At 38.9% G+C, this 25,889-nt stretch overlaps 1 protein-coding gene across 12 annotated transcripts in view; it reads left to right on the forward strand.

Annotated features, from left to right (window-relative positions):
- Nucleotides 1-25,889, forward strand: part of ZNF106 (zinc finger protein 106) — a 61,652-nt gene that overhangs the window by 23,364 nt on the left and 12,399 nt on the right. For 3 of the 12 annotated variants that reach the window (XM_045448042.1, XM_045448039.1, XM_045448040.1), the window contains 13 exons: nt 1,352-1,413; nt 7,557-7,757; nt 10,629-12,809; nt 13,863-14,490; nt 15,749-15,818; nt 17,029-17,183; nt 17,268-17,328; nt 18,049-18,390; nt 20,306-21,083; nt 21,438-21,493; nt 22,065-22,210; nt 23,825-23,959; nt 24,670-24,786. In XM_045448042.1, coding sequence (XP_045303998.1) covers nt 1,352-1,413; nt 7,557-7,757; nt 10,629-12,809; nt 13,863-14,490; nt 15,749-15,818; nt 17,029-17,183; nt 17,268-17,328; nt 18,049-18,390; nt 20,306-21,083; nt 21,438-21,493; nt 22,065-22,210; nt 23,825-23,959; nt 24,670-24,786 — 4,932 coding nt within the window. The remainder of the gene's footprint in view (nt 1-1,351; nt 1,414-7,556; nt 7,758-10,628; nt 12,810-13,862; nt 14,491-15,748; nt 15,819-17,028; nt 17,184-17,267; nt 17,329-18,048; nt 18,391-20,305; nt 21,084-21,437; nt 21,494-22,064; nt 22,211-23,824; nt 23,960-24,669; nt 24,787-25,889) is intronic. The other 9 variants (XM_045448046.1, XM_045448047.1, XM_045448041.1 and 6 more) reach the window with 8 other exon arrangements.

The following is a 25,889-nucleotide window of genomic DNA, read 5'->3' on the forward strand; positions in this document are numbered from 1 at the left end:
TGGCTGAAGTCGGACGCTTAACCGACTGCGCCACCCAGGCGCCCCTAAGGGATGTATTTTGAATCACATCCCTGTTTGTCACACTGTAGTAGATAACTTAAAGTAAGAATAGGTTATTGAGTTGTACTCTTTGACAAATGAATTGTATATAATGAGAAATCTGAATGCACTAGATGGTTACAGTGCTTTGCTGTCAAAAACGTCAGGATCTGAGTTCTAGTTTGACCACTTGATTGACTCTGAGAGGGCAAGACTGAATATTTTCACACTTACCCCTTCAGTCTCTAAGTCTGTACTTGGCATATAATAAGCAGTGATAAATATTTGGTGAATAAATGAGTTCGCTCCTGTGTATCCTTGTATTCTTTTGAAATTAATAATATTCCCTCAGCAGTGTTGTGCAGTTTGTGTGAAGAAATGTTTGAGGCACTTAAACACAGGGCACAGTTAATAGTAATAGTCAACAATTACAGTAGCCCTTTTATCATACATGTCAACAGCCATTCTTTAATTATGTTGTGCTGTGTATGTATACTTGTGTGTGACAAAGGGATAGACATTTACAGCTTTTTGAGTTTTTGGAGGTGTGTGTGCATATGTTTTTAAGTGGAAGCTCTTCCTGCAGATTTTATATTCTTCCCACTAAGAATGGGATGGAGGGAGGAGAGAACCTAGCAAATTTTCAAACATTTCATCAGAATCAAACAAATCAGTGGGGGAGATTGAGCAGTGAAAATGAAAGCATGATTGAGCTGCTGTGTTCAAAGCAGTTTTTAAAGACTTCATAATCAACCATGGAGAAGTTCTGTATCTGTAACTTCTACCTAGAATTGATATATCCATCTGTTCATTCAGCAAATGTCGACAACCAGATGCCAAGCCCTGGCCAAGAGTTGAGTAACAGTTGGAATTTGCTCTTGAGAAACTATCAGTTGAGTAGGGAAAGAAAGTCTGGAGAAAAGTAGCTAAAGAGCTGAGAAGTTAAGTGATTTCAGAGATTTTTTTTTCTTTTTTAGATAATTGTAGTTAAATTCTTTCTTTTGGGATAGAATTTAACCCACATAGTTTATCTTAAATATTTTGCCCCCCCCCCCCCGCCAAGACAGTATACTTTCTAACCTTTTTGGAAAGCCATTTAATTGGTTTTTTTCTTAACAGTTCTTTTATTTAAGAATGAAATATGCCCAAAACATAGCTGAAGAATTATGAGGAACTGGTTTCACTATTGAATTGAGAAGGGTAACCATGGCAAGGAACTTGAACCCTAGTTGTTGATTGAGTAAAAACAGAGGGATTTCTTTTCCCAAAACAACGCCCCCCTTAGTTTAATCTGCTTTCTTTAATTTTGAAGGAGATGGACGAACACATGCGGAGCATGTTGCATCACAGGGAGCTTGAGAACCTGAAGGGCAGGTATGGGAACGTCTGTATTCCATAACTTGTGAATGTCGTGGGAGCTGAGTGCTGAGGGTGCCTGTTAGCTTATTTCATAGTAATCCTTCATAAGTGAATATTGTCCTATGACATAGAACTGTCTTTTAGAATTATTGACGAATATAGTAGTTTTTTTTGGCATTCAAAAAGGGTAAGTCTTTGTGTATCTAGAATGTGTAGAATTCACAGCAGCTCTAACAAGCAGATTGCAACAAAGGTGGGTGGGGATGGGCTGGTTCCTCATTAGTAAATATTCTCATCCAGACACACCAGTCTTGAAACTAAGACATTTCATGTTAATTGTCTCAGCAGTGTTACAAATTATTTAAAAAAAAAATTTTTTTTTTAACGTTTATTAATTTTTGAGACGGAGAGAGACAGAGCATGAACAGGGGAGGGTCAGAGAGAGGGAGACACAGAATCTGAAACAGGCTCCAGGTTCTGAGCTGTCAGCACAGAGCCCGACGCGGGGCTCGAACTCACGGACCGTGAGATCATGACCTGAGCCGAAGTCGGCCGCTTAACCAACTGAGCCACCCAGGCGCCCCTCAGCAGTGTTACAAATTATTACCTGCCATAAACCTTTAGAGTTAGTGGGATAGTCTGAGAAGTCCAAAGTGCGCTAAATGGCAGCAAGTCTCTTATTAGTGTAAATAAAATCTGAGTGCAAACTTTGAATATTTAAGAATGCTGTTTTGTGATGCAAAAGTTGAGATGTTTAAAGAAAGAAAATCTAATAAGCACCTTTAAAAAATTAAATATAGCATATGTGTGTATTCCATGTCTCTCCCCCCTCCCCCCACATCTGTGGTTCTTTTTTGATGTTTTTCACTTACTTCAATTTGAGATTTGGAAACAGTATGGAATAGAGAAAGATTGGGAAACTGAGAAATATTTTATCTTTTTTTTTTTTTTTACTTTGTGTCTTATTGCATGAATAATAGATACAGACTTTGATCATGATGCCCGTGTAAGTCATTCGAAGTTACTTGTGTTTTAAGTACTATGGTTTTAGATTGTGTGGGCAAATTAATATGGTAGTAAACTTTCAGTGTATGATTAGCCTATTAGTGGAGTTTTTCCATGGTCTCCGTTCCCTACTGTGTGAAGGTTAGGTCTAAACAACAGTATAAAAGAGGCTTTCATTTAGATTTAATGTGGAGAATTTTTATCATAATACCTTGAATATATGTAATCTTTAAGTCATTATCATTGGAAACCTATGAAATATAGTCAACCTTTGATTCTCTAAATGTGGATTATCCTAATTACCTCATCCCATTTCCAGCAGACTTCCTTTTGGAATTCACCTTTCTCTGGGCTGTTTACCTGCTACCTGACTATATTATAAATCAAACAAAACATATGAGGTCAGTAAATCTAGTCCTTAAGAGAGAAGCCATTTTTTTTTCCAAGGCTAATGCCTTGTTTTGTTCATACATCCACTAATCAGGTATTTAAAACATTAAAAAAATTTTTTTTGATTACTTAAGATTCATGTTCAGTCAGTACAGAATTGTAAAAAGTAAAAAAGGTAGAAATCCTCTCACCCATATATTACTCCCCACCCTGCCCCAATCCTACTCCCTTTTTACAAGAAAGTCATCAGTTTAGTGTATATCTTACCCAAATCTCTCTCTGTGTCTATGCATAGATTTATATTTATATGTAGATATATATGGTTTTGTCTTACTAACGTAACTGAACTACATGCCATGTATTTATTGTTCAGTAACTTTTTTCCTCTACTCCTGCCCATCAACTTAACTGTGCTTTGGGGATTTTGTGTATTTCCAGTTATTTGGAGCATAGTCAAATAATCAAGGAGAAAGCATTTAGAAGCCTCAAAGCTGACCATAAAAATGTCACCCTTATCATCCAAACTCATTTTATTTAGAGGGATATACTTTAGTACTTATTTATTCATATTTTAGACACAGTGCTAACAAGTTTTATATGGCTTCCTGGCCTGTAATAAATTATAAGGGAGAAGGCAAAGCAGATAACAAGGAAAAACAGCTGATGAAACTATAGAAAACAAAATTTCAAAAATCATTTACTTACTTGGAGCATTTACTGTAGAGACAAACTGTTAATCCCTAATTTGCACCATAGGGACAAATAGTTACCAGTCATAATTTTTCCCTCCTCTCCTCAGTTTGTGATTATTTTCTGTGGCATTCATGTTTGATTACTGGCTTTCTGATGTTCAGACTGTTTCTCTTTATATGTGTATCACTCTAATTTTTAGTTGTGATCTGGTTAAGAAATGTAAAGAGCATACTTTTTAGGTTTTGAATACAAACTTGGTTGAGAAGTAAGACATTCTTATTTGGTTCACAATTGTGGACATCTGGAGCATTCCCCTATTTTTTCCCCAGTCTGCTTTTTCAGATGCGTGGCCTGTTTCCACAGATAAATGCTATTACAAGGGCACGACTTTATTTATCAACCAGCTGTTGTGGTATAGTTAGAGCAAGCTTAATAAAGAAAAGCTTATGGGTAGAATATCTTAAGGCTTTGCCTTTCACACATGAGAGGAAATTGTGTGGTAACAGGATGAAGTTAATTTGGGCCCTCCTTTAAATGTCCTGAGGACTGTTTTTGCTTTTATTAGTCAAGAAGTAAAGCAGTACTTTTCCCCCAACAATTACTTACGTAGTTATACAAAATAGTAAGTATTTTAACTGGTTATTTGATAGAGAATTGGGAAATAGCATCATTAAAATATTATTTAATTTGCCATTAGCTTTTTAAAATACGTGGTTTCCCTAACATCATATGTGGAGGAATGAATGCATATTGTATGTAGAACAGATAATATGCCTGCCTCCAGACACAGACGCATTTGCATTTTTAAGAGATGTGGTTGTCCTAACCCCCTGTTCTTTCCCAAGATAAATGTGGATTCTCCTTTTTCTCATTTTAATGTTTCTTGCAAAGATTCTTTCTCCCTCACCCCCCCCCCCCCCCCCCCCGTCTCTCTTTTTTAAACAAGAATTCATCTATAAGAAAAATGTTAGGGACTTTTGTTTTGGATAGTTTGCTTTTAGTGTTAACCTTTATTTATATTGCACTTATTGCCTGTACCCTTTTGGGCAGGATCTCTTCAGGTGTTTTTCTATTAAATACGACTTTATTAATTTTTAAAAATTAAATATAACTTTAGTACTATGGTTACTATCCTTTCTTACGAGGAAATCCCATGTGTTTAAAAAAATCTGTGTTTGAGTGTTTGTTTCACATCCAGCATATGCCTGTGCTTTGGGGATCGCAGTGTGTGGGTTTATGATTATGGATGTTTATTTTTAACAGAGTTAAATACTGTCTATACTGCATTCCTTAATATTTTAAACAGTATGGTTCCAGTAATATCTGTAAAGAGAGAGGGATTTTGGTGGTTTGGATGTGAGAAAAATTCTATCCATTTTAGAAGTAAGGGTATAATCAGAAATTTTATTTAAGAATACCTTTTTGGGGGTGCCTGGGTGGCCCAGTCAGTTAAGTATCCGACTCTTGGTTTCAGCTTAAGTCATGATCTCACAGTTTTGTGGGTTCGAGCCCTGCATCTGGCTCTGTGCTGGCAGTGCACAGAGGATTCTTTCTCTTGGGATTCTCTCTCTCCCTCTCTCTCTGCCCCTCCCCTGCTCACCCTGTCTCTGTCTCTCTTAAAAAAAACCAAAACTTTAAAAACTTAAAAAAACAACAACAAAAAACCCTTTTGGAACGATGTCCCTGGTACTACGATATACGGTTTAGTATTCTGTAAGTTTTTAGGGAGAAAAGTGGACTAAAACATTTTTCATAGTTTTAGAGAGTTTAGAGCCAAGAAGATTTTCTAACCAGAAAATTCACTTGATTCGAATTTTCTTTTTGACTTCATGATTTAAATTATAAAACATTTTTTTTTTTAAATCGAAGCATAGTTGACACACAATGTTACATTAGTTTTAGGGGTACATCATAATGGTGCAAGACCTTTGTAAGTATGACTCGAATTTTTATTATAGTGTAAATTCTATATTCTAGGTTAGTTGGGGTTTTCAGACTCTTCTGATGGTAGGTAGATTTATATTTACATATTTTTAATTTCTTTCTGTGTTGCCATGAGAAAAGGCTTGATTTCTGTTACAAGTTAACATCCACTTTTGTTTTCTTGAATGTTTTTATTTATTTTTGAGAGAGAGAATGTGAGGACTAGATCGGGAGGGTCAGAGAGAGAGGGAGATACAGAATCTGAAGTAGGCTCCAGGCTCTGAGCTGTCAGCACAGAGCCCGATGTGGGGCTCAAACTTACGAACCGTGAGATGGTGACCTGAGCTGAAGTTGGACGCTTAACCGACTGAACCACCCAGGTGCCCCTTGTTGTTGTTGTTTTTGTTTTTAAATAAATGTTCAGGTGGTCTGTAATAGAAACCATCTTTTGGTAAATGAAGTGCTCAGTTTTGAGGTTCTCTTCTGGTTAATTGATGTGAATTCCACCATGTCTTTATAGATATTCTTGAGGGGAGGATGGAGCATTGTTGTGCATGGTGTGTGTCTGTCTTATCAAAGACAGCATGTCTTTTTGTGTTGGTTTTTTAAAGGTTTATCTATTTTTGTGAGCAGGGGGAGGGGCAGAGGTAGAGAGAGAGAGGGACAGAGGATGCTGACAGCAGCGAGCCCAGTGCAGGCCTCACAAACTCACAAACTGTGAGATCATGACCTGAGCCAAAGCTGAATGCTCACCTGACTGAGCCACCCAGGCACTCCTGAATTTTATTTATTTATTTTTTTTAAGATTGGCAAAGGTAGAGAATTTAATCACTGGAGAAAGCACCAACTTAATTCTACATAACTACCCTTACCATTGTTTTCCATGCTTTTCATGATTACCTCCATAACTGTTCCTCCTTCCTGCTTTTCTTTCTTTTGCTTTTAGCTGAAGGTGGTATTTCAGTTGGTGGCTTAGGTTACCTACCTAGGACAGTTAATAATTTTCCTTGGGTACCTCTCATGTACAGATGGGATATACATGTTAAGAAACTTCTTATAAAATAAATAAATAAGTAAGTAATAGAGATTGGCATAGGAAGTACAAAAATATCACTTGTGTAAACCCAAGACAAATGATGCAGAGGTAAGCCCATCTGGATTATTGAATGGATTTTACTGTCCATTCCTGACACTTGTGGCCATGGTGTTCAGATGTTTCCCATCAATGACTGCATAGACAGCTGAACCAATCAAGGGATTTCAGGAAGCTAAAAAACCAGTTAAAACACTCATCTACTACAGCTGTGGATGTCGATTCAAGATTTTGGTTTCTTAAAACTGGCCAAATATGAGTTACCATTAACTGTGTAAAGTAAAAGGGGGAAAAAAAACTGCTCAATTTTCTTTCTGAACAAGAACTGGTTTTGCTTCTCTCTAAACTTTTGCATTTTCTGAAACTTGAGAAAAACCATTTGCCTAGCACAGCTGTTAACTTCCTACAACTGAAATGCTTTCCATTCCCTTTAAATAAGCCCTTCTGAAGCAGAATGTAGGTCACATGTATCATCCAGCCCAAAAAAGTTTGCTGAGACTCCTCCTGTCATTTGCTCCGGGGTCCGGAATCTGCACATTCCAGGCAGAGCTCCAGCCGGTCCGATTTAGTTGCCACGTTGGGATTGGTTAGGCTGCCTGCTCTTTTCTCCACCCCTAAACTTTCACTGGGAGAAAGCTGTTGAGCCTGAGATAAAATGGAAGCGCTGTCACCAGGCTTCTGAGTGCAGCTGGCATCATGGGTGTGCTCTAGAGCAACTTCTGTTTGCTCTGAGCCCCCTGCCCTGCCTCCCCTTTCACCATGTTTCCTCTGGCAAGATTTTAAGTACAGCAATTCAAGAAGATTTCTCCTCCTAAACTACATTATTCTGAAGTGTATTGCCTCTTGATTGCTGGAAAAGAATCTTAAGTTCATTTCAAAAATAACTTATGAACAAACTTATTAAAAGTGATGAAAGGAGCATTGAAATTGATTAGCACTAATCTTTCACTGTGCCCAAGTGTGCGGTGTTTTTCAGAGGAAACCATACCAGATCTGGTGAGTGTGCCATGCCAGTGGGCAGAATTGAATGTCCCTCATCTCCCTCTTTCCCTAGGGACAGTAGTCATGAGTGCCGAGTGTGCGGGGTCACAGAAGTGGGTCTTTCTGCATATGCAAAGCACATTTCTAGCCAGTTGCACAAAGATAACGTTGATGCCCAGGAGAGAGAAGATGATGGAAAGGGAGAAGAAGAGGAAGAAGATTATTTTGACAAGGAACTTGTTCAGTTAATAAAACAAAGGAAAGAACAAAGTCGGTGAGTAATTATTTTGATTTTTAAAAAGTCTGTCTGAAACAGTGTGGTAGAGAATACATTTTCCATTTCCGTACTTTTCATCTAGTAACTTTCAAACTTAGTTTAATTGCAAAGGTTAGCTTGAGGTTGCTGTCTTATGCATGAAATGTCAGTGGAGTCCTCTCTTGAACTACTGTACTATCTGCTTACAGAAAAAACAAACTCAGTATTATCCCTCCATAAAAGTTAGCTATAGGTGCTACATATCTGAAATTTTTACTGTGTTGATAACCATGTTTAAAACTGGCTTTATTCCAGTTTTTTTTTTTGAACACCAGTGAATGGTTTTATTTGATACCCAGAATGTCTAGTGGAAAGGTATTAGTGTATAAGCTTCCTTCATATATATTGTATTTCTTATTCTATCCGTCAGTAAAAAAATGTTTTGCCCCATGTGAATTAACATGGTGCTTCTACCAAATGTGATTTATTCTTCATTATTTAGTGTTTCAGTAAGTATTTACTGAATACATTTGTATCTTAAGTTTGACAATGTCAGGATCATTTGAGCAATATAAGTTTTCTAGCTGTACTACATAATTTTATACCTGCATCTATAATTCGGGTATTAGGCTTTTGTATTTTTACATTACTGAGTTGTGGCCTAAAGAGTTCAAGCAGAAATTTTCAGATATGAGTAAGAGAGAGAACCATTTAAGAGGTTGGGTGATTTTTCAAGTCCTAGAATATAATGAGAAACGTTATACGTTCTAATATAAAATTTTAAAGATTCTTTCTGAGTACTAGTTATACCAGGTATGCAGTCTGTATTCAGTTAGTGGTTTAGTATAAAAAAGGAAGTAGTCTTTACTACTTGTAGTATATGCTACCAGTGTTTTGAACAAGTCCTTGAAGGAGACTTTCTTGGTCTTAAAATGTCAGTAGCACCTGGTTCTTAAACCCGTTTTGCTGCTTAGTCCTTCAAATGACATTGTTACTACTTTCAGCATAGCTGTAGTTTATTCTTCTTTTAGGGTGTTGAAGCCTCTAGGAGGCTAACTTTTATTTTTTTCTTATGCATTTGTGCCATTATTAGCTTATCTGTGTAAATGATTAAGCATTAAGTCAGAAAGTAAAAGAGCTTCTCAGTAAATTAGACATTCACATTGTAGTTAATATTCTTTGAATATTCTGATATGCTTCTTTGGTGATGTATTTATAGTATCTATTATTTCTTCACATTTTTTTCTCTTTTCCTTCATGAGATTTTTAATTTAGATTGCTTTTTCTGGGCTATGGATTTAGCTGCATGCCATTGTCCCCGCAATCTAGCCAATTCACACTGATCTAGGAATTCTATTCTGTGACAGATTTGTTGCCCAGTTCTGGATCCCATTAGTGTAGCCAAGTCCATAACCTCCTTGGATGTCATAAGTGTATAGTGCTTAGAAACAAAAGATAAAAGCAATTTGGTCAATGGTGTTAAAAAAAAAATCCTGCACATATATGTAATAACACTTGTCACTTGGCAACTTAGGGTCTCCTGTTTAGCAATGGTTGTAATTCATAATGAAGGTGGATGTTTGAACTTTCAAGTAAATTAACTTTGAATTCCATCTTGTGAAAAAGGAAGAAATTCCAATTTGTGCCCAAAATCTTAGAGACATTAGAAGTTTTTAGAACCAGTTAGAGTCATTATGGAGTTTAAGTCAAGTTAAGAGGAGGGAGCCCAATAGCAGAAACTTAGTTTGGGGATTTTCAGTTCATCAAGGGCTAGCAGTTAAGAGTGTAGACTCTAGAGTCAGTCTGCCAAACAGATCTCTCCTGTACCACTTACTGGCTTTCTAACTCTAGGCACGTTACTCTACCTCTCTAATGCTCTGTTTCTTCATCCAAAAAGTAGGAATAAGAGGAATAGTTGCTTCAGAGCTGTGAAAACTAAAGAGATCATCTATATAAAGTGCTTAAAATGCCTGACAGTAGGCACTCGATAAGTTTTAGCTAGTATTACTCGATTTCTCGAGCACCTACCACATATGTTAAGCACTATGCCAGGCATACCACAGGCAGTTTATAGAGGGAAGTGGTTTTACACCTATTCCTGTGATGTTTACTTAAGTCTGTTCACATTTCTGTGGGCTCCTTGTCTAACACGAATAGTTCAAACAGCTGTAGCTTTATAAAAACCTCTAGCTCATGAAGCTCCTTATAGCACTGATTGTGGGTACTACTTATTTGGTATGTGCTATTTTACTCCTGTTTGTGACCTTATTTTCTCAGCTAGGTTGTAAGTCTTTCAGGAACAGGAACTATACATAAAAGTTTTCTTCCACAACTAACAGTCATTGAATATGTGCTGGATAAAGTGTTTATTAATGAAAGTGATAATGCAAAGTGAAATCTTAGCATTTAAAATAGGTTAAGAAACTGGTTTTTTCAGAAAGAATCTATGGCTGGAAAAATCCACAGTATTAAGAGCAGTGGAACTTAGGTTGTATTAACTATGATAACTAGCCAAAGCTACAAGATACAATTATGCTTATTTTCAAAAAGCTACATAATGTGAAAATAATAATTGGATGATGGGGACAAAAGTCCCAGAACATGCTAAGAAAAGCAGGAGCAGGAAAAGGAGGATAGTATAAATGTGTCAGATTTTTAATATTTCTGGAGTGATGGCATATCGTTTAATATCTGCATCCATAAACTGTGAAATATAAGTTTAGCAATATCATTTAAAGACGGGAAACAGCCACTACTAGAAATAAAAATAGACTACTGTATGTTCTAAGTAGCCGAGGAGATAGGTAGAGGAAAGTTTGATGGGTTATGCCTTTTAAGGAAGCATGATAATTATTTTAAATCACTAATGGAGAACTGTTTTTCTTCCAGACAAGATGAACCTTCCAACAGCAGCCAAGAAATAAACTCTGATGACAGGCGACCCCAATGGAGACGAGAAGACCGAATCCCTTACCAAGACAGAGAGAGCTACAGTCAGCCAACATGGCATCATCGCGGACCTCCTCAGCGAGACTGGAAGTGGGAGAAAGATGGCTTTAATAATAGTAGGAAAAACAACTTTCCACATTCTTTGAGGAATAATGGCGGACCAAGAGGATGTTCCGGGTGGCATAAGGGTGTTGCAGGAGGCTCCGCGACTTGGTTTCACAACCATAGTAATTCTGGAGGTGGTTGGCATGCAAATAGTGGAACGGTAGATTGGAATCATAGTGGTACAGGAAGGAATTCCAGTTGGCATTCTGAAGGAACAGGTGGCTTTTCCAGTTGGCATATGAACAGCAGTAACGGAAACTGGAAATCCAGTGTACGTAGTACAAATAGTTGGAATTACAGTGGCCCCGGAGACAAATTTCAACCAGGCAGAAACAGAAACTCTAACTGTCAGATGGAAGACTTACCTATGCTGTGGAATAAGAAATCGAAGTCTAACAAATACAGTCAGGATAGATACAGTTGGCAGCGGCAAGAAAGCGACAAAGTTGGTGCGGCTGCCACATACAGAGGGCCTTCTGAAGGATTTACAAGCGATACATTTCCTTCAGAAGGCTTACTTGACTTCAATTTTGAGCAGCTAGAAAGCAAAACTACTAAACAAACAGATACCATAGCTTCCAAAACTGGTGGGAAGAACAGCAGTGTAGCAAGGGAAAAGCTCCGCCGCTGGACTCCTTACCCTTCCCAGAAGACTCTGGATTTACAATCCGCAATGAAAGAAGGTGCTGGAAACAAGGCAGAAATGATAGATAAGCCTTTCTTTGGCTTTAGCTTGACAACCACAGGAGCAGCAGAGCCCCAGAATGATGGAAAAAGTAACTCCCCGACGCTGAAAACACAAAAAGAAACACATACTGGATTGCTTAGTCACAAAGCCCCTTCTGACTGCACTGCTCCCTATGAGGCGGTGAGAGATTGCCCCGTCACAGAGAAACACGAACAAGAGCTTAACTTAAGTAAGATGCCATCATTGAAATCTGCACTCCTTCCAATTCCAGTCACTAAATCAGTTCCCCAGAACCCAGATTTAAAGAATCCCTCAAAAAACACCAAAACAAATTCTTTTTTTCCTGGAGAACACTCAAATCCCTTGAACAAACCCACTGTGGCAGACAGTCATGGGTCTTACATAACCAAATTGCAAAGTTCATGTCCTCGTGTTTTAAAAGGGAATAAAAGTACATTTGGCACTCAGGCGGAACCTGATAAAAATGTAAGTGATACATTACAAAAAGCCAAAGAGGTGCTACAGTGTCATGAATCACTGCAAAATCCACTCCTTAGCACTTCTAAAAGGACCAGGAACTATGCAAAAGCAAGTAGGAATGTAGAAGAGTCTGAAAAAGGATCTTTGAAGATAGAGTTCCAGGTACGCACATTAGAAGATGAAAGTGATGGGGAGCTATCTGACACAGAAAAGCATGGAACAAAAATTGGAGCCCTGGGTTCTGCACCTACAGAAATTTTATCCTGCAGCACTCACATCACTGATGAGAAAGATGGGGATGAGCAAAACCTGAAAACATGTAGAAAACTGTCCACTAACACATGTAATTCAACAGTTCATCAGAAAGAACCTGAGTTACAAATGACATCTGCAGCCAGTCCACACTCTGGCTTACTGCTAGACTTGAAAACTTCTCTAGAAGATGCACAGGTTGATGACCCTGTTAAATCTCATGTGTCTTATGCAACAGAAGGTTTCGAGAGTGCTAGCTTGGATGCAGAGCTTCAAAAAAACGATATCGGTCCGTCCTCAGGCCCTCTTCTGCCTGACCTCAGTAAGCTTGGCTTTCCTGCCTCTCTCCAGAGAGATCTAACCAGGCACATCAGTTTAAAGAGCAAAACTGGAGTACACCTTCCTGAGCCAAACCTCAATAGTGCTCGCCGCATACGCAATATCAGTGGTCATCGAAAGGGTGAGACGGAGAAGGAGTCTGGGCTCAAGCCAACCCTTCGGCAGATTCTAAATGCATCCCGGAGAAATGTCAACTGGGAACAGGTCATCCAGCAAGTAACCAAGAAAAAGCAAGAGCTAGGCAAAGGCTTGCCCAGGTGTGTGCTTCTTTTTAGTGTCCATTTCTCTCTCTTTTTTTAAACTTAACCCTTTGCCCCGGCCAAGAGAATTCTATTTGTTGTATTTAATTAAATGCTTGCAAAAAATACATGTTGTAGATGTCTGGTTTAAATATTAAAGAGTGACTGCTACTCTCTAACAACGCAATAAAGTGTTTCCTAACAGGGAATTCAGGTTGCAAGGAAGCACATCACCTCTAAGAAATGAAATGAGATGGGGATGTGGAAAAAAATGATCAGAAGTCCATCACTTTAGTTATAGAGGCCAGAAAGTAACAGCATAAAAAAGTGTATCAGTAGATTTGTATCTATCTCTAGATCTTAATGACTGGTACAGTTTTTAAGTGTAATTGTTCTTACGACCTTTTACTCAGAATCTACGAATAGTTACCCTTCTGTATTTATTCCAGGCACTATATTCGTGATCACAAAATACTTTCTCTTAAGTACTTGTGTGATGTTTTGGCTGTTCATCTTATGCTGAGATACTAAACTTTTCTGAATGGTAAAGCAGCATTCAGTGTAGGTTTGCTACTTGAAAATCAACCTGCTGTGTTATATAGCCCTTCAAGCTTTAAATTTTATCCTTGATGAAATAGCGTATTTATTGTGCACTCTTTTCCATAACTTGAGTATTGAGATTATAAAGTTCTTATCCTTAGCCCTGTGCCTGTCATTTGTTGAATGCTCAGTAAATATTTTTGTTTGTGTTTGGTTTGTGTGCTGTTAAAAATTATTATGGTTGGTTTAGAAAAGCTCCATGCTAATAAAGCTCTCAATTTTTACTTCTTCAAATGTATTCTCATAACTGTGTACAAATCTGTAATTTAGTACTTGTTATATTACAATACTTACACTAAGGTTATTTATGTCTGGGACACTTATTAGACTGTGAGCTTTTTGAGGGCAGAAGCCATCTTATTTATATTTGTACTCTCAGTGCTTAACAGAGTCTGGCACTTAAGTGATACCCTCTCTTCCTTAATCATGTCTGATTTATGGTTTTTTTTTCTTTTTTTCTTTTTTCTTCAGGTTTGGCATAGAAATGGTGCCTCTAGTTCAAAATGAACAAGAGGTCTTGGATTTGGATGAGGAGCCTGATCTGTCTAGTCTCGAAGGATTCCATTGGGAAGGTGTTTCCCTTTCTCCTGGGTTGGCAAGGAAGCGAAGCCTTTCTGAGAGCAGTGTGATCATGGACAGGGCTCCTTCTGTGTATAGCTTCTTCAGTGAGGAAGGTACAGGCAAAGAAAATGAGCCCCAGCAGATTTTTTCACCTAGTAACGCACTGAGGGCTGCACAGAGTCAGACAACAACCATGGGCCTTAAGCAGGAAGTGACCCCTCTGGCTCTCTCCCTAAGAACAGGTGAAAGGGCTGAAAATGTTGCTACTCAAAGGCGACATAGTGTGCAATTATCCTCTGACCGTTCGATACCTTTGATGCATTTGGCAAAAGACCTGAACAGCCAGGAGAGTTCTACGCCACCTTCAGAGAATCAGAATACCCAGGAGAGTAATGGAGAAGGAAACTCTTTATCATCAAATGCATCCTCAGCCCTTGCAATCTCCAGTTTGGCAGATGCAGCCACAGACAGTAGCTGTACTTCTGGTGCCGAACAAAACGACGGCCAGAGTGTTAGAAAGAAACGAAGAGCTACCGGAGTGAGTATGATTGCCCCTGCTTATTGTTGGACCTTTCATGTGCTGACTTGACTGTTTTAAGAAAGATATAACTTTAATTTTTTCTGGGTATCTGGGTTGTGTTTTTCCCTACTCTGGAATAGATTTGTGAGGCTTTTACTCTTCCTTTCATATTCTTATCCTACTGGTTCCTTTCACTGAGTAATTCTACTAAGTTAGATGTCAGTGAATATGAATGTACAGTACTAGGAAAATATGAAGTCATCTCTAAAACTAGTCTCCAAGGCAATGATTCTTTGTATCACCTGACTGAGGAGTAAGCCACGTCTTCGTCTGTAACTATATCTGTCTTCATGATGCATTCTGTACTGGCCCTGAAGAAAGGCACTCTAATGTTGCATTTGTAGGCCATGAATGCTTGTTAGGCCGAGACAATTGGGTTTAACACTAGGGTAGTTTTAATACGATGAGAGTGCATCTATGTGAGCATGGTCTTACAAATATTTTTAGTCTCTGTTACTCAGTGTTTTGTACCTCAGTTACCCAGCCTGGCCCTTTCAGAATCCATCTTCCACTGAAACCACTTCTCTTCTGGCATCTATGTCACTAACACTGCTTAACCCTTTCAGGAACCCTTTCTGAAAAGAAAGAGTTGCTGGCAGTGATGTAGTCTGGAATGTGGCACTCTGAGAAAATGGACTGTTTGCTTTAATACTGAGGCACTATAGCAGAGTACTTAAGGGCTTGGCTTGTAGACCTGAATTCAAATTCCAACTTTGCCGCTTTGAGTTCGACACTGTAGTGGATATTCTTGGACGAAAGTTTGTCCTATAACAAAGCTAATATCTGGGGGCTTGTCTGATAGACTGTTTAGCTTTTTGTTGTAAAAATTTTGTTGTGAAGATTTTCTAGAAAAGTAGAAACTATGTCACTGTGAAATCATATATTTGCATTACTGGCTTTGTCCATACCTCTAACTATGCCATGCTTTACCAAAGTGAAATGCTTTGCCTAAGCCCCAGGGATTCACCACCTCTAGGATGCTAGGAAAGTACTGGACCTTAGATTCTGTTCTGGGTTTTTTTTGTTTGTTTTTGTTTTGTTTTAAATCAAATACATTCAACTAATATTTGAGTTCATAATGTGTGCATGAGATTCCTACCATCTTGTTAGAGATGGTAATAATGTAGAACAGTCTTAGAATTGATTCACTTTTTTTTCCTTCTCGGAGAATGGCTTTTCCACATTTAATATTACTCAGTTTTCTTTATTTTCTCAGGATGGATCTTCTCCTGAACTCCCAAGTCTTGAGAGAAAAAACAAAAGAAGGAAAATTAAAGGAAAGAAAGGTACAGTGCAAAATATTCTGTCAGAAACAAATTGTTTTTATAGCATTTCAACTTTTTCACAACTTGACAAAGTATAGCTTGGGGATATCAAATACTGTTCACCCACTTAGTATTATTTTTTGACATTTTTGTTATCTTGCTTCAGGATGTAGAAAAGGTTGATTTTCTCCCATATCCAGTTGCAGCTATAGAAGAAACGTTTGATGCCACATAGACCCATAAGCTAACATTAATGTATATCTTGGACAAATTGAGTTCAGTATGAAGTCAGAAAGTCCCATTTGGGCCTTTTCAGTGATGAAGAGGAATATAGGCCATTTGCTAAGAATTTTGTGTCTCTTGATTATTTATCGCTATTTTTCTCAGTTTACATTTTTGAGGCATCTTTGTTGCTTCTCTTACTTGAGTTGAGAGAAGTTATTGGAATGGCTCCCTCATTGATAGGATTCTCTTATTCTTGCTTTCCACTGATTCTGAACCCTTTCCAATAAGAGGGCTAGTATGGGAACTGATTGGATGAGCCTTGGATGGTTGGATGTTATGGATAAGTTGGGGGTAAAGGATGACCCCAATTTCTGGCTAAGGCATCTTTGGGGATGATGATATCGTTTATTAGAGCTAGAAAACTGCATGAGAGGAGCAGGTTGACGGTAGAGGAAGATGATGAGTTCCCTTTTGGGGGCCTTGAATTAAAGGATCTTAGAGACACCTAAGTAAAATCAAGGTGGTAGTTGGATGTGTGGGTCTGGAGTTTTAGGAAGAGGTCTTGACATACTGAATGGGAAAGAGACAGACCTAAAGATGACAGATACACACACGTGGTAGGACATTTTATTTAAAATCACTTAAATGTACACTTCAAAGCTGTTTTTTCTTTAGGAAGATTTCTCTAATAAAGAGAACTATTTTATGTTAACTAAGAGACTAGAAAAATATGCTTTGGGAAGAGAGTGCAAGCAGTTCACATCTGGGACCCAGTCTAAGCATACTTGAACCTATGACATACCTCCATCTCACCAATTCTCACTTTTGGTTTAGCTCTGATATCGGGCTTGACCACATGATTTGTGAGATTTGATGAGTCTGCAGTGACCTATTGGAGAGGAAAAACAAAGGCTTATCCTAGAGAACTGAGGTAGTTCACCTTCTGAGGGCTGTATTATTCAGAAGTCTGCAGTATTAAACTGAGCCTTATGGTTTCTTTTGGCAGAACGTTCTCAGGTTGACCAGCTGCTGAGTATTTCTTTAAGGGAGGAAGAACTAAGCAAATCATTGCAGTGCATGGATAACAACCTTCTGCAAGCCCGTACAGCTCTTCAGACAGCTTATGTTGAAGTTCAGAGGCTACTTATGCTCAAGCAGCAGGTAACAGCGGATGGAACATTTAATGAGAATAGATTATCTCTAAAGTTGGATTTCACAGTGCTTAACAGATTACTTTATTTTTAGATAACTATGGAGATGAGTGCACTGCGGACCCATAGAATACAGATTCTGCAGGGATTACAAGGTATTTGGAAAGAATCTAATGGATTGGATCCTCTGTAGCTTATTATTTCTTTTTTTAATTTTTTTTTTTTTTCCAACGTTTATTTATTTTTGGGACAGAGAGAGACAGAGCATGAACGGGGGAGGGGCAGAGAGAGAGGGAGACACAGAATCGGAAACAGGCTCCAGGCTCTGAGCCATCAGCCCAGAGCCCGACGTGGGGCTCGAACTCACGGACCACGAGATCGGGACCTGGCTGAAGTCGGACGCTTAACCGACTGCGCCACCCAGGCGCCCCTGTAGCTTATTATTTCTTTGTTATCTATGCAGGGGAATTAAAGTAGTTGTGAAAAGGTCATATGTTTTCCTCTCCTGTCTCCTTGTTTTCATCCTTCTGTAGAAAGGCCTGTGACGCTGTGCTCCCTGAAAATGCTTAGCAACAGAGGCAGTATGTTACAGGGAGAGCCTTGTGTTAGGAATCAAAAGACCTGGGTTCAAATCTTGGCTCTTCCATTAGTAACTATGTGACTTGGGATAAATCACTTAAAATTTGAAAAATTGGAATACTAACACCTGTTCTACCCATGTGCTTGTTGGTTGTATGGATTTTATTTCCTACATTTCAAAGAATGAGGGACTTTAAAGTTCTCCTGTAATCTTTAGAAATACAAACTGGCTCAGAAATGAGTGGCTTTTCAGAAAATATTTTTGCATTTGTATGTGCGTATGTTTCCCATTCTAGAAACATATGAACCTTCTGAGCGCCCTGACCAGGTTCCTTATAGCCTTTCACGAGAACAAAGGAACAGTAGATCTCAAACATCTGCTGATGCCACGCTGCTGCCTACTCCCTTTTTCCCAGTATTTCTGGAGCCTCCATCTTCCCATGTGTCTCCATCATCCACCGGAGTCCCTCTCCAAGTAACCACATCTCCTACTTTCCAAGCCCATGGCAGTGTTCCTGCTCCAGACTCCTCAGTTCAGATTAAACAAGAACCCATGTCTCCTGAGCAAGACGAGAATGTGAATGCTGTGTCACAAGGCTCTGCTGGCAATGTGTCCAAGGAATTACCGCAAGTTAATAGTATGTAAACTTTTCTCTGGGTTAAGGGCAACCCCAGCAGAGGGTCTAGGGCAGTTTTAGGTCAGTGATGTAAAGTCATACCTGCCCATTAAAACTAAAGTTTTTACAATTAATTGTTCTTAATGTTTCCTCCATTTAGGAGGATTGTTTAAATATCAGTAACTTGTCCTCAGTTTTCTCTAATCTAGGATTACTAAATTGACTTTGTATTAGCACCTAAAATGTTCCATTATGAGGATTGATGCTGTTTGTTTTTTTGTGAGAGAAATGGAGTTGAAGTTGTCCAGTCAATTTTCTAGATAAGATATGTCCTCTGAATTTCTCAGCACTTACCTTTCTTTGTCATTAAAGAGCAAGGTAGGATTAATATAAGCCTAAGAGGCAGGTGGCCATGATAAAAGGCAGTGGACACAGGTTTAGGATCATCATTAGGAACTTGAGTGGTTTTGAGAAATGGCCAAGGTTTTTACTCTTTGCATAAAATAACACTCACTTATTTACCATTGGAGAAGGACTTCTAAGCTATTTTAAACCTTATCTGAAGTTTGTGTAACCACGATGGTGCTATACTGAAAACTGAGTAAAAATAAACTGCCATCGTGTGACCTGAGCAAAAACAAAAAGTCTGAAGAGTTACCCTAGATTTGGCTACCTGTTGCAGTACTAATCTAGATATCTATCTAGCTCAAATGTATATTATCTTTCGTCTTGAATTTTGTTGCTTTTGTGTGAATAGTATTTGGTATTTTTTTAAAAACTGGTAAAGAAGTATTATAGTGACTTCTTAAGCTAGTATTTAAAAAAATTTTTTTTAATGTTTATTTTTGAGAAAGAGAGAGCAAGCGGGGGAGGGGCAGAGAGAGAGAGGGAGACACAGAATCTGAAACAGGCTCCAAGCTCTGAGCTGCCAGCACAAAGCCTGACCAGCCACGGATCCATGACCTGAGCCGAAGTCAGATGCTCAACTGACTGAGCCACCTAGGTGCCCCTTAAGTTAATATTTTTAAAAATTGATTTTTATTAGATTTTTTTCTCTGCAAAATAATTCATGTTCACAGTAAAAAATTGGGAAGCGATTAAAATGTAGATACGTTGTTTTGTTATATATTATTTCAGTCTTTCTTCAATCATAATTGTGTATTTGCACATAGAGTTTATAGAAAGGCAAAATCATAGTCTGTTATAACCTGGCTTTTTTCCACTTAATAGATAATGATCATTTTCCTGTGTCATAAAAGTAATTGTGTAAAATATTTTAATTTTAGTACTTGAATAATACTTGAGAAATTGTGTAATCTGGGTAGATAGTAATTTATACAATCTCCTTTGAGTATTTAGTTTTTATCCTTTTTTCTTTAATATTGCATAGAACACTACATTGTATATGTCTTTGATTATTTCATCAATCTGAATTCCTTGACATGAAATAACTATGTCAAAGAAAATAGACTTTGTTAAGTCAACTGACTTTTTAACTACTGTTATGTAAACAAACTGGGTGATGTCGCAGGTAAAGTGGCATAGTGAAAACATCTAAGACATAAAGGTGAAAGCACTTTAGCTAAGTAGATATTTCAGTGTGTACCAAGAATAAAACATCATGTTAAACATGGGGACATTTCAAACAAGAAAGAAAGAAAAGAGATGGCTAGAAGGAGTCCCTGCCCGTAAGGAGCTTTTGTAGGGTATAAGACATGCATGTTATTTGTGAGATTTAATTCAAGGCAAAGAGAAATTTCTGCAGGCTATGGGAAGCTAAGGGATGAGAAAACAGTTTTAACAGCCATAGTCTTGTTAACATATGTCGAAAGGTTGTTTTTCAGGAGAGATTCGATCAGTGGTAAATAATGGCAGTTTATGGTGATAAATCGCAGATACAGAAGAAGATGCAATATTTTTTTTCTTCTTATTTCAGGAGAGAACAGTGACAGTTATCCTGTTTATCCAGTCATCCCTGCAGCATTATCTTTATCAGAGCTAACAGAAAGTTTCCATGAGCCTAGCCAAGAACTGAAGTTTTCCACGGAACAAGGAAATACCAGAAACAGAGATAATACTGCCTCTTCCCAACCAACTGGTCTTCCAAGCCTGAATAAAGAAGATGAGCCAATCAAAGGCAACAGTGGGTCTGAGGCCTGTACCAGTTCTTTTCCAAGATTGTCGTTTGCTTCCGAAACCCCCTTAGAGAAAGAGCCCCACTCTCCAGCTGACCAGCCCGAGCAGCAGGCAGAGTCTACTCTGACATCAGCTGAAACTCGGGGAAACAAGAAAAAGAAGAAACTTAGGAAGAAGAAAACTCTTCGGGCTGCTCATGTTCCTGAGAACAGTGACACCGAACAGGATGTGTTTACTGCTAAACCTGTAAGGAAAGTAAAGACTGGAAAGTCAACCAAAGGGGGAAAAGTAACGACCTCCACCTGGGAAGACAGCAGGACTGGCCCAGAACAAGAGAGTGTCAGAGATGAGCCAGAGAGTGACTCATCTCTGGAAGTCCTAGAAATTCCTAATCCGCAGTTGGAAGTGGTGGCCATTGATTCTTCTGAATCCGGAGAAGAGAAACCAGACAGTCCATCTAAAAAGGATATTTGGAACTCCACAGAGCAAAATTCATTAGAAACTTCTCGTTCTGGTTGTGATGAAGTTAGCTCTACCAGTGAGATTGGCACTCGTTATAAAGATGGTATCCCTGTAAGGTAAGGATGTTGTGCTGGTCCAGTCAGAACAACTTTCGCCATTATTCTTTTCTTAAACAATAGAACTTTTGGTTATGAATCAATTTTTAAATGAATCAAATGTATAGAAAATCGGTAGAGATTATGGGTGTAGAAAAATCAAACCTTGGCAGTGGAGATTTTCTGCTTTCTCATTTGTGTTGTAAATATATACTATACTTATATTTCCTTTCATATAGAAATTTCAAATGGAAAAACGGATCTCTTTTGTCACTGCTGTGTGCCCAGTGTTTAGAACAATCCTTGAGTCAGGAAAATTTAAGTTATTGCTTGTCTTATTCACATCCGCTAAAAAGACTTGCTATTCTTTTGTAGTGTGGCAGAAACTCAGACTGTGATCTCCTCCATAAAAGGATCAAAGAACTCTTCAGGTATTTGGTTATTCAGTTTTATTTAAATTAGCCACAGAAAAAAAAGCTTTATAAATATTAGAGCCAGGGTTTAAATCTTATTAAGTATGCCTATAGATTAGGGTAGGGTCGGGGGATTGTCACCAAGAATATTGTTTTGATCCGCAATTATGGTGTCCTGTAAATCCTGCCTTTTTATTTTCTTATTCCCATCTCTCCTATCTGTTCAACTAATGAGTTTTCATTGGCTCATGGGGCTTTTGCTTTGAGAAGGAATTGCTTGAAGAATAATGCCTTGTTCAACAAAATACTGGCAGCAGAAGAGAGGAGGTGGGGAGAGATTTGGTACTTCCAGGTATCACTCAAAAAATGAGTATCTGTCTTTTTTCCTCAGTGAGAGGCTTTCTCTCCCAGAGTCTCTTATTATGAAATCTTCATAACGAAGATCATTAATGGAAAATGTGGGGTTTTGCTAGAGGGAACAGGTTTTAAGGAGAATCCAAGGACCACTATATTATGTAACGGTTTTAATTTTTGAGTATCTTTTCAGACAAAAGCTGATACATCTCTGAAACACATTCTTGATTTCCAGAAATATCTTCAGAGCCAGGAGATGATGATGAACCCACAGAAGGGAGCTTTGAGGGGCACCAAGCCGCAGTGAATGCAATTCAGATATTTGGGAACTTACTATACACCTGTTCAGCAGATAAAACTGTTCGAGTTTATAATCTGGTGGTGAGTTGATATATCAATTTGAATGTTTTTTGTTTTTTTGCAGGTTTTAGGAACTCTGATTCACACTCTCTTAAACAATAGGGGTATCTGTTTGTTGTCCAGAGATGTGTATACTAACTGTAGATAAAGTTGATGCAGTGGCTCAGCAGGGTCCCTGGGGACTTAGCTTCTTTTTGTCTGTCCACACTGCTTTCTCTGGTATCACCTCTTCCTAACGCTAGTTCTCCTCCTGCTCATAGACCGATGTCAGAAGCTGCTGGGGTTTCTTTTTTCTCCCATTACCAAAAGGGTCCTGTGCTTTACTCTGAACAACCACTTGGCAAAGGGAGATGAGATAACAGAAGGCTGGGCCAGTCAGGTCCTGGTCCTGGAGGTGGTGATGACGTCAGTTGGATCGCTGCAACATAATAGGGAGGATAGAATGAAAATATTGGGGAGGTACTAGAGGAGGCATTTTTCCTCACAGTTGATTAATTGTCCCAAGTGACTAAGGAGAGCAACAGTGTTCTAGGACCCGTCACTGATAATCTGATGCTCATTACTCTCAGTTTTCATAGAATGAACTCTTGAGTTTTGAATTTGGTATACATCAGATTAATTTTATCAACAATGATCTTTAAGAAACTTTAAGAGCACTGTGTTGTCTGAATAAATACCATGAAAGTATTTGAGATTACTGAAGTCCTTGGAAGTCCAAAGGTTAGATGATGGACCATGAAAATGTGTCCTAGGCAACAGGTGTCTAGGTTCCAATAGCCTAGTGATGTGAAGGGGCAAGAAGGATGTCTGAAGGAAGGAAGCAGTGGTACCAGGAAGTATGAGTGTAAGATTTGGGAGATTGACTCTAACTCTAAGTTGCAAGATAAATGTACGTGTGTGTGTGTATTTTTTTTTTTTAATTTTTTTTTTAAATGTTTATTTATTTTTGAGACAGAGACAGAGCATGAACGGGGGAGGGGCAGAGAGAGAGGGAGACACAGAATCGGAAGCAGGCTCCAGGCTCTGAGCCATCAGCCCAGAGCCCGACGCGGGGCTCGAACTCACGAACCGTGAGATCGTGACCTGAGCTGAAGTCGGACGCTCAAGGCTGAGCCACCCAGGCGCCCCTGTGTGTGTGTATTTTAAGTAGATCTGAATATGTGCACAAACATAATATCTAGGATGTTCCTGTGTGAAACCACCCCTGGTGGCCCCACTAGGGGCCTGACACATCTCTGAATGTTGTGGAACATTCTCTCACAAGTTACCAAGGAAATGAAGGAACTCATCTGGGAAATTAGCTACAGTTTGGATTTGTCAGATCTTTGGCCCCTATGTTGGAGAGCCTTGCTCCAGGCATTAATTAAAATTCTGATCTATCTTACAGCAAACTGCCTTAAGAATTTTGGGTAGGGCTCAGCTAACAGAGTTGTGGGTACTTAGTCCATGTGACTGCTGGGCATTTAGTAGACACGTATTAACTGAGCACCTTTTGTGTAACAACAGGCACTAACCTAAGCACTGAGGATGCAGCAGAGAACTAATATGTTTTAACATTTTTGTTATTGCTAAGGAAATGTGTTACCTAATCCTTGTGTATCCACAAGTAATAATCTGATATGCGCTTGACTTTAGAGTCGGAAGTGCATCGGGGTCTTTGAGGGGCATGCCTCCAAAGTGAACTGCCTCCTGGTTACCCAAACCTCTGGCAAGAATGCTGCCCTTTACACTGGTTCCAGTGACCACACCATTCGCTGCTATAATGTGAAGGTAAGTGGGTCCAGACAAATCAAAAGTGATGATTTTAAACTGCTTTGACTGCGTTTACTGTGTAGAGTGGAGACACTGAAACAGATGCTTCATTCTGCCCACTCTCTGTTTTACGCTTCCAAACCATTTTTAGTACAGGCACGCCTCAGAGATTGTGGGCTGGGTTCCAGACCCCTGCAGTAAGGAGAGTATCACAATAAAATGATCAAATGAATTGTTTGGTTTCCTAGTGAATATGAAAGATATGTTGATGCTATGCTGTTGTCTATTAAGTGTGCAGTGGTGTTAAATCTAAAAAAGAAAAAAAAAGTATGTACCTTAAATTAAAAATACCTTTTTTTTCACTCCTCCACAGAGAGAGAATAAAAGAAAAAAAAACATAAAAATACTTTATTACCAAACAAATGCGAGCCATCATCTGAGTTTTCATCAAGCTGTAATCTTTTTGCCCACTTCTTAGTGTCCTTTGAAGAATTTCTACATTACAAATTAGGAACATGAGTAACATTAGAATTTATATTTGTTTATAGCCTGAGGGTCTTTGGCCACATATTTCAAAGGAAAAAGAATCTAAGATAATCTTGTACAAAACAGAGGTCACTACATTTCCTTCCTCATAAAAATCATGTCACACACTGCTTGAAGAAGGATTGTTGTCACCCTTTATTTGCTGTGAACCCCTGCTGATTAGGTGTTGTGTGCTTTATTAGACGCGAGAGTGTGTGGAGCAGCTACAGCTGGAAGACCGGGTCCTCTGCCTCCATAGTAGATGGCGAACCCTCTATGCAGGACTGGCAAATGGCACCGTGGTCACCTTTAACATAAAGGTTAGTGTTTGAGGGGAGAAGGCTGAATTCCCATGCCACTTGAAAGTAGTGTGAGAATGTGTGGAAAGAAGTGGAAGGCAGACATTTTCCTGTTGTCTTGTGTGAGAAGATGACAGAATTAGCTGCTGCTCAAAAACTGTTACTTTCTGGTATAAGTGAAACAAGATCCTGCATTCTGTCTGCTCAGGCTCAAATGTGCCAGGGCCAAAAGGTAACTCTACTAAATTAAACCAAGCCTGATGATTTGGGGCCAAATAATGAGTCATAGGTTAAACTAGTCTATCTCATTTTAAGAATGACCCCATGAAAAATGAGCTTAAATTCTCTTGAGTATGACATTGATGTGGTTTGGAACCGATTGAGAGTTTCATGAGGATAGCCTGTTCTGTAATGTGAACTAAGTCATAGGTTTGTCTGTAAGCCCGTGTGGCTTCATTCTTTCCTAACCCAAAGAGAAATTCGTTTGTTGAGTGAACCTATATTGAACATCTGTTGTTATGTTCTAGACCTTAGGATGATGCCTAGGAAATGAGGAAAGACCAGTTCTTGCTGGCCCTATACACTTTGTTAACGTAGATGGACTTCCGTCTTGTAGACTTTAAAGTATAAGAGGCATGATTGAATTTGTATTTTAGAGAAAGTCACTCTGGAGTTGATGAGATAGGAAAATACTGGTCCTAGTAGAGACAGGGAGCTCATTTAGGAGGCTTTGTAGTAGAAGGTGACATGAAAGGTTAGACTAAGGATGAAGAGAAGAGAATGGATAAAAGATAATAGAGGTAGAGTTGATGGGTTTGGTTGCTAATGAGTTGCAGTGCCATATCCCAAGGTCATTTGGTCATCTTTTTTTAAATTTTTTTTTTTTTTCCAACGTTTATTTATTTTTGGGACAGAGAGAGACAGAGCATGAACGGGGGAGGGGCAGAGAGAGAGGGAGACACAGAATCTGAAACAGGCTCCAGGCTCTGAGCCATCAGCCCAGAGCCCGACGCGGGGCTCGAACTCACGGACCGCGAGATCATGACCTGGCTGCAGTCGGACGCTTAACCGACTGCGCCACCCAGGCGCCCCCATTTGGTCATCTTTTAACAGCACGTTAGAAT

Source organism: Leopardus geoffroyi, chromosome B3 (assembly GCF_018350155.1).
Source record: "Leopardus geoffroyi isolate Oge1 chromosome B3, O.geoffroyi_Oge1_pat1.0, whole genome shotgun sequence".
Taxonomy (NCBI): Eukaryota; Metazoa; Chordata; class Mammalia; order Carnivora; family Felidae; genus Leopardus; species Leopardus geoffroyi.